Source organism: Humulus lupulus, chromosome 4 (genome assembly GCF_963169125.1).
Source record: "Humulus lupulus chromosome 4, drHumLupu1.1, whole genome shotgun sequence".
Classification (NCBI taxonomy): domain Eukaryota; kingdom Viridiplantae; phylum Streptophyta; class Magnoliopsida; order Rosales; family Cannabaceae; genus Humulus; species Humulus lupulus.
In genome coordinates this window covers 23,223,770-23,233,207 of record NC_084796.1, presented here as the reverse complement: position 1 = coordinate 23,233,207, position 9,438 = coordinate 23,223,770, and the positions used below count along the sequence as shown (strand labels likewise).

Sequence of the window (9,438 nt, the reverse complement as noted above, 5' to 3'; positions counted from 1 at the left end):
GAATTCTTATATAGAGGCTTCACTTTAACCCCTATCGGTGTGACTCTCAGTGTTCTCGACCCGTGAATAGTTTTCGACGCGATTTTTTTTATGAACGTGTATACTGTAGCTATTTAGAGCATCCTGCAAATTTTTATAAAATTCTGAATAGTTTACAGTATCGAAAATTAAGTTCAAACATGTTGTTGCACGAGTGACTAATTTTTTGTATTCACGTGGAAAACATCATGTTTGAACCTAGTTTTCAATACTGTAAACTATTCCGAATTTTCTGTATGCTCTAAATAGCTACAATATACAAGGTCATAAAAAAAATCGCGTCGAAAACTATTTATGGGTTGAGAAACACTAAGAGCCCCACCGGTAGGGCATAAAGTGAAGTCCCTATATAGGATAATTCTTCTATAGGGACTTCACTTTAAGCCCTACCAGTGGGACTCTCAGTGTTTCTCGACCTGTGAACAGTTTTCAGCGCGATTTTTTTTTATATGATTGTATATATTGTAGCTATTTAGAGCATACTGCAAGTTTTCAGAAAATTCTGAATGGTTTACACTATTGAAAACTGGGTTCAAATATGTTTTCCATGCTCATAAAAAAAATTAATCACGCTTGCAACAACATGTTTGAACTTAGTTTTTGGTACTATAAACTATTTAGAATTTTCTGAAAATTTGTAGGATGTTCTAAATAGCTACAATATACACGGTCATAAAATAAACTGCGTCGAAAATTGTTCACAGCTCAAGAATACTAGTAGCGCTTAAAGTAAAGCATCCAATGGAGAATTCCGTAAATATATATATATATATATTTATAATATCAAAGTGAGTCGGTCAAAGTTTCAACTTTATTATTGTTGTTATTTTATTTTTATGTGCTTTATTATTTTTCTGTTATGCATGCAGCTTAGCTACTCCATATGAATAATGGACTGAATATATTGAACCCAACCAACAAATCCTAGTGTCTCATCAATACACCGTGAATTTATATATACATATGTATTAAAAAAAAAATATTAAGCTTATTAGAGGTTTCCCGTGATGACTATCTTTCCTTCTATATCCATGGGCAAGATTTTCTCCCTGGCTACTTCTCTTCCTCCCTTACTCCAAATAATATTCCTTTTTCTAATACTCTTTATCTCAATATATTTGTGCCTTTTGAAACAGAGGAGACTAAAGATTCCTCCTGGTCCTATGAGGTTACCCATCATTGGAAACCTCCACCAGTTGCTGGGAAACTCGTTGCCCCATCAAACATTAGGACGACTTTCTCACCAATATGGACCACTCATGTTCTTGCAACTCGGATGCATACCAACTCTGGTGGTCTCATCAGCTGAAGTGGCTAAAGAAATCTTCAAAACTCATGATATAATCTTCTCCGGAAGACCGGTCTTGTACGCCGCAAACAAGCTTGGCTACAACGGCTCTACTATCTCATTCGCTCCTTATGGCGACTACTGGAGAAAGATGAGAAAGATTGTTATCTTAGAACTTCTTGGTCAAAAGAGAGTTCGGGCTTTTCAGGCTGTGAGGGAAGAAGAGGTCAGAACTTTGATTAATACTATAACTAGTACTGCTACTTCTTTGAATTCTGGTATCGTTAATCTCAGCGAACTCACGCTTACTTTGGCAATTAACGTTATTTGTGGAGTCGCTTTTGGAAAGAAGTACAAGGGTTCTAATGATCATCCTAAAACTGGGAAAAGTGGATTTAGTGAGTTACTTCATGAAACGCAGAATATACTTGGTGGTTTTTGCATCGCTGACTTTTATCCTCGGTGGTTGACTTGGGTTAACAAGTTCAGTGGTCTTGAACGAAGGCTTAACAAGTGTTTTAGAGACTTGGATAACTTTTATGATGTAGTGATTGAAGAGCATCATTTTGATCCAGATCGAAAGCCTGATCAAACTAAACATGAAGATGTTGTTGATGTTCTACTTCAACTTCAGAATGATCCAAACCAAGCCTTAGAGATCAACAACGAACAAATCAAGGGTGTTATAACTGTATGTCTATACACATTTTTTTTTTTTTGTAGTCTTCTCATTGTATGGTTTTACCCATTTATTTTCAAAGTATTCATTGACAAGTTCTATGCAGGCCTTATTCAATGCTGGGACTGATACAACATCAGCATCACTAGTGTGGATAATGGCAGAGCTGATTATGAATCCAAAATCCCTGAAAAGAGCACAAGAAGAGGTGAGAGAATTGGCTAAGGGAAAAGGGTTCGTAGAGGAAAGCCAACTTTCACAACTAAACTACATTAAATTAGTTATCAAAGAAGGGCTCAGGCTCCACCCACCAGTACCATTACTAATTCCAAGAGAAACGACAGAGTTTTGCAGAGTAAAAGGGTATGACATTCCATCAGGAACAAGGGTGTTTGTAAATGCAGCAGAGATTGGGAGGGACTCGAAGTATTGGGAGAATCCAAACAAGTTCTGGCCCGAGAGGTTCATGGAGAGTTCTGTTGACTATAGAGGAAAACACTATGAGTTGTTGCCGTTTGGTGTTGGAAGGAGAGGGTGTCCTGGGATTAACTTTGCTGTGGTACTGATGGAGCTTGCACTTGCTAATCTATTGTGTCATTTTAATTGGGAGCTTCCCAGTGGAATTGAAAGAAAGGATTTGGATATGGAAGAAGTGTTTGGTCTAACTGTGAATAAGAAAATTCCTCTTTGCCTAGTTGCGAAGGTAGTTGATCCTTGAGTATATATGATGGTATGATAACTATTGTTTGATGTCAACATTTTCGCAAGGCTGTCATTTTGGCTTATTCTTGCAAAAAAAAAAAAAAGGAAGATGCTAGGGAAAACAGTACTAGCCGTGTCTGTATGCAATTTTCAATTGACTTTTCTAGGACTGGAAGTTGTTTTTGACTCGTCGAATTTAGATTATGTTTTTATTATAAAAGGATCGTGCCCAATCAAATAATAATACTTGTATAGTTGGAGTTAACAAGCTAGATGAGTGGTTAGAACACTCCCATGTCATACTATATTTTTCCAAACATATCACCAAAACTGTAATATTTTTATTTTACATCAAATATTTATATTATGCTATACATCGAACTATTTTTTTAATTTCTTCTTTATATTTTTTTCCATTATTTAATTATTATTGTTTATTCACAACATAAATACTGAAATATGAAAGAGAAAAAAATAAAATAAAATAAAACATAATTAATATAGAAAGCGAAAGAAAGAAAAAATAATAAAATAATTTTAACTCAATGAATAATTGTCTCTACTTGTAGAGTAATAATATTCTTTAAGGTAAAAAATATGTAAAATAACTTAAATTTAGCTTACCCATTGAAACAGGTCGAGACTGACTGGTACGAAGCTCTATACAAAATTTGTTATTTTAAAAAAAATTTATATATATAAAATGATATTTTTTAAAAACTTTTGGGGCTTTTGTACAAGTAAAAAATAGTATTTTTCAAAATAATTGAGTCTCATTATGTGGGGTCCTAGGCATAGGCCTGTCTCGTTTGTTCCCAGGGCTGGGCATGCATTGAAATCTCATTTTTACTATTTTTCTCTATATTTTAAAATTTTAGATAGTTTCTCTCATCCATTGTAAGTGCTCTTAGAGTGTTACATTATAATTCATCCATATTTCCCATTCAAATTTATGAGACACCTATTTGAATTTCGAAACTTTCTTAACAACTAATTTTATTTTAAAACAGAAATCTCGTTGACTAAGATATGTTACATTGTTAAGTAATTAAAAAAAAAAAAAAAGCTTGAGACATGACTAAAGGTAATAGGTATATGGGTTGGGAAACTCCACAAAATATCACATGGGGAATTACATATACAACCGAAAAATTATAAACACTATTTTTTAAATATTTTCTTATAATATATATATATATATCCGTAAGTAAAATATGGATGACAACGGGTAGGTATGGGTAGGGTATGCCTATTCCACGACCCTTCCCTATAAAAAAAAAGTTCTACTCATACCCTACTCTATTACCCTATAATTTTTTGATGGTACATAGGGTACGGGTAATACCCTAACGGATGTAGGGTACCCAAGAGTAACCTTACCCTAATAAAATTTAAAATGAAATATAACATGATATATTAAGTATTAAAATTAGTAAATACCAATAAATCATTTTTTATACTTATAAAATTAATAAGAATATAATATAATGTTTTAGAGATTGTAAAAATTAATATGTTATTATTTACCCAAAAACGGACTACCTCACGACGTGACAGGACTGGCCTACACGTGGGATGCACGTGGAAGTTTAAGTAAATATAACCTGTTCGATCATCGACCAGAAGAGAATTGGCTTATCAGACATCATAATTATGGACGACTAGCTTGGTCTCATATATTCATTTATTTCCTTCAGATATGTAATCTTACAATTACGCATAAGTTGTAATTTCCATTATTATTTAGATACGTCTGTATTAAATGTAATTAAGGCCCATTGGCCCATGTAAAATTCCTTGATCCTATAAATAAGAATCAAAAGGCTCAAGAGAGGGAGCTTCTTTTTTCAGTGGAGCTTTAGAATTCTAAGAGAGAAATAAATTGTTTTTATTCACCAGAATTGTATTCATCCTAAAGCTTGTGAAACTCACGAAACCGACTTCATTGATCACAGTTCTCAGAATTTTAGATCAATAAGAACACTAAGTGGACGTAGGTCATTACCATTTTTATTGAGGCTGAACCATTATAAATCATTTGTGTCGTTTATCTTTTCGTCTTGACTTCATCTCATTTTCTATCATTTTACTTGACTCTGTGTCGTTGACCAATTCGAGGGTCAACATTTTGGTGCTTTCATTGAGAGACGAACTCATGACCTCCAAAAATATCAAATGGCGAAAACGGCTAGAAAGACTGAACAAACCTCTGGTATTGCAGCAACCCAGCCTCCTCCGCAAAATGTAGCTGAGGATGAGCCACAAATAGATTTCGAAGAGGAAGAAATGAATTCAGGGACCCTGAAGACGACACTGATTATGTTGCAAGAGGAATTAGCCAATCTGAGGGCTTATCAGGAAAATGTGGCTGAAACGATGGCGTTGCAACAGAGAGAGATCGGCAGGCAACGTCAAGAGTTGAATGAGCGACATGCCGACTTGGACCGCCGACAGAGGGACGCCACTCCTGCCCTGGAGGCAGCCATTCAGTTGGCACGAGGACAGCCTGCACCTGTTTCTCAACCGAATCAGCCACCCAGTGTACCGCCACAACATGGTATGCATTCAAATCATCCATAACATCACCACATTCCAACTCAAATGGCAAGTCCTCAAAGGCCGGAACAACCCCCTGCTGCTCAACAGGATATTCCATTTCAGGATCCTGAGCAACAACCACCTTCTCGAGCTGGTCAAGGCAATCCCCAGCGGCAAAGGCAGTATAGGGCTAGGCAGCCTCCTCGAAGCCCTAGACGTCAGACTGCTGAGGAGCCAAACCCATCGAGCAGGGGACTGTTGGGGTTTTATGCCCTAATTAAAACTCAAATTCTTTGTAATCTCATTTGCTTATCAATAAAAGAATAGAAATCATTTTTTGACTTGGTCAATCACTTTGCTCGCATGTTTTATTTTCATGATTATTTGTTTAATATAAACTTCTATTAAATCCTGAGCATATAGCTAATCATATTTATAGTGACGTAATCACAGTAGAATATATATATGATTATATGTTCAAAATAAGTTAGTCCTAAGATTAGTCAGTGCAGGATTTACACTGACTTTTCAATCTACGATATGATCTACTTACACATTACAGCGTTATGTTCTTTCCAGAACATTAGCAAAGTAGATAAGATTGGATGTATTTGTTACATCGGACTGGACCGATATTGACAGTTGATAAGATAAGTAAACATACCGTTATTATCTATTCTAGTCATATCATATAGTTGACCATGGGTCAATTCAATCTCAATTCTGAGTGGTTAGTATTCTAACTGATTGTATTTTTTGAGTTCTTTGACTTGTTCGTTACCAGCTTACCCTATGGACTAGCCCATACATACATCTTGGGAACTCGGTAGTATAATTGAGTGGGAGTGTTAATCATAGATATGAACATCTATAGCTTCTGATGAAGAAGTGAAATGATGGTTTCCTTTTAGTCTGGTTCAAGGTGTTAAATGATAGAGATCTCATTTCAATAATTAAATTAGTTTACTAAAATATCATTTACAAGGAACTAAGTGTTTTAAGGATAAAATACAATGAGAGGTAAAACGGTATTTTAGTCCTATCTCATTGTAGACTGTTTATAGAGGATTGAGTGACAATTATGGTTGTAACAATGGATACTTAATAGCGTATCTATATTTGTTATAGAGTGTTCTATGAATTCAAGAGTGCAATTTCGAGTCTATAGTGGAGTCACGATGAATTAATAAGTTAGTAAATTTATTTGTTAGATTTATGATAACTTATTGGAGGTTGATTTCATAGGCCCATGGTCCCCATTGTACCTTGGATAAAATCATCTAGATAATCTCAATTAATTGATTTAACTATCAATTAGAATTATCAAAGTTGACCAGGTCAATTTTGAATATTTTCACAGAGTTATGTAATTTTGAGAAGAAAAAAAAATTATGGCAAATTTATTAATTAAGATAAATTGGTATCTAAATTAATAAATAAGTTTAAATCAATGTTCAAATTATAAATAATTAATTTGATAAAGGATTTAAATAATTATTTAATTAATTAAATCAATAGAAAATAATACAGGCCTTGATTTTACGTCCAATGGGCTTATAATCAAATGAGAAATTTCACGGGCCTAAAGCCCATGATAATTTCAACCTAAGGCTTTAAAATTACTATTATTTTATTGATTTTTTAATAAAATTAAATGGCCTAATTGAGTCTATAAAATGAGTGCTTAGAGAGAAGTCAGAAGTTAAGATTTATGAGAAGTCTGATAAGTTTAATCATTGGTTTTCTAATAGTTTTAGATTCTCTCTAAACACAAGTCCTTTTCTAAGCCTCTTTGCTATTATATCTTCTTCTCTCTGTATCTATCTCATGTCTTGAGAATTGCCCACACTAGTCTAGGTGATTCTAAGGATACATTGGAAGGCTGTGAAGAAAATAAAAGATCGGTTCAGTTTCTTGATAATACTCAGCGACAGAGAGGATACAAGAGTTAGAGAGACTAAAGGAAGGACTCTTTAATTCTGCTGCGTATACTGTAAGTATTCTAATCTTTGTTTCTCTTTGAATTCAATTTTAGAAACAAGTTTTAGGCTATCTCGTATTAATTTGTTTAATATTAGATATACATGAAAATAAATAAAGATCTTGTATAAGTTTTCCTAATAGAGACAACATCCTTCTACTAGCAGAAGGTAGGTTAAGTCAAGCTCTATGGTCAGGGCCCCCCCATGACATAATAATGCCTGGGGACCTACCGAAAAGCGCAGGCCTCCGCCTGATGGTCGGGACATACCAGCAAGGGGAGGAGGAAATAGTGCGATCACCAGGTTGCACCATAGTCGGTCACACTTTAGGGATGGCCATGGCTATAACAAAGTGGACTCTGGCAGAGGAAATGTTGGTCGAAGGTAAAGAGACAGGGGTGGAGAGTACAACCCCCCACCAAGAGAGAACCGACCAATGAGCCAGAATGCTAGGGGCAGTCTAGGCAACCTAACGTCTTTGATTGACTGGGCGCTAGCGAGGAAAGGCATAGGGATTAGGAATTGAGGGACATACTCAATGACAGGCGAAAAAGGCACGACGAGTATGCCCCTCCCGCAACAGTCACCCCAATAGTACCAGTTGTTGTATAGGCCCAGCTTGATGCGCTAAATCAAGTCGTCCAACAGCTAGTGGGGAGCCGGACATCCCACATTAATATGATCAGAGAAAAGGCACTCCGTTTGTACAAAGAATAGCGATTGTCGAGACTCCAAGAAAATTTAAGATGCCGGTCTTGCCCAACTTCACTGGATTAGAATACCCAGTATGTCATGTGAATAAGTTTGAGATACAAATGGACATCCAAAAAGTTTCAGATGACGCTCGATGCAGAATCTTCCCAGCCACCTTATCCGGTACTGCTTCGGAGTGGTTTTTTAAATTCCCTCCTGCCAACATAGTGTCTTTGGAAATGTTCGTGAAAGAGTTTTACGAGCAATTTTATGCTGGTCGAGTACATCCGACTGAAGCCAACCAACTGCTCGAGATACGCCAGAAGGAGGGCGAAACCTTGAAGGTGTATGTTAGGCATTTTATGCGAGCCACTGCTAGGGCTAAGACAATTGGTGATGAGGGGAAGATGATGGCACTTACTGCTGGATTACAGCGCCATTCATCCCTCTAGAATAGTTTAAGGAAGAATGGGGTGAAGAGCACCCAAGAATTTCTGGATCGAGCGGACCAGTACATCAAGCTCGAAGAGGCAATTGCCAAGGAAGGAAGGGCGCCCACAGGTGGCCAGGGTCCGAAGGAGGATCCCACCAAAGCCACTAGTGGGTCTGGGAAACCCAATGGCAACGACAAAAATAACAGGATAAACGGATGAAAAAGGGCAAACCAAGAGTTGTCAACGTCTGAGAACAAGCACCCTAAAAGCAACGAATACGAGCCAAGGTTCACCAATTATATAACCCTGGTCAATAGCAAAGTAGAAGTGTACCATACTACTACCGCCACTATTCCTTTCAAGCGACCAGCCCCAATTAGGAAAGATATCTCCAAGAGAGATACAACCAAGTTTTGTCGTTTTCACAACGACTATGGCCATGACACCAACAAATGCAACCAGCTTAAAGATGATATTGAGAACCTTATCAGGCAAGGACACATGAGAAGATATGTATGAGCCCCTGGGGGTTCTTAGCGAGAGGCTCAAGGGGGAAACGAGAGGAGAGAACTCCAATGCTCGCCGCCTTTACAGCCAATGCCAATGCTCGCCCCCTTTACAGCCAGCTCTAGTGGTGGGTACATTGCTGACCATCTGTGACGGCCCACACCTAGCAGGAGATAGTGGGAAGGCAAGGGAGCGATATGCCCGAACCTTACGTCACGAGCAGAACATTGAAATGCTGAACATAGAGGAGAGAACTCCCAAAAAACTCGAACAGAGGAAGAACTGATAACTGTCTCTGTGCTCGACGCCCAGCATGTCCTGTTTCCCCATTCAGATCTTGCACTTGTGGACGTCTAGATCGTAAATATGATGGTTAAGCAAGTGTTAGTGGATACAGGAAGCTCAGTAAACATTCTGGACAAATCTTCGCCAGAGAGGATGAAGTTGTCAGTGAAGGATTTGGAGCCATGCAACCAAACCATTTATGGTTTTTCTGGAGAAGGGCTCGCGCCAACGAGGTCGATCAGGCTTCCAGTCACAGCAGGAAATGCACCTGCGAACAGGACATTACTCACT

General features: G+C 37.3%; 1 protein-coding gene across 1 annotated transcript; it reads left to right on the top strand.

Annotated features, from left to right (window-relative positions):
• The first annotated feature begins 939 nt into the window (after positions 1-939).
• LOC133830192 (cytochrome P450 71A9-like) lies at positions 940-3,082 on the top strand. Its single transcript, XM_062260116.1, has 2 exons — positions 940-2,018; positions 2,113-3,082. The coding sequence occupies exons 1-2, from the start codon at positions 1,047-1,049 to the stop codon at positions 2,722-2,724; spliced, it is 1,584 nt and encodes a 527-aa protein (XP_062116100.1). The 5' UTR covers positions 940-1,046; the 3' UTR covers positions 2,725-3,082.
• Positions 3,083-9,438: the final 6,356 nt, after the last annotated feature.

Excerpts from the sequence above, each read along its gene's own strand:
- LOC133830192 (XM_062260116.1), top strand. The coding sequence starts at position 1,047 with ATGACTATCTTTCCTTCTATATCCATGGGCAAGATTTTCTCCCTGGCT. Across the intron at positions 2,019-2,112 it reads AAATCAAGGGTGTTATAACT|GCCTTATTCAATGCTGGGAC; the intron begins GTATGTCTATAC and ends AGTTCTATGCAG.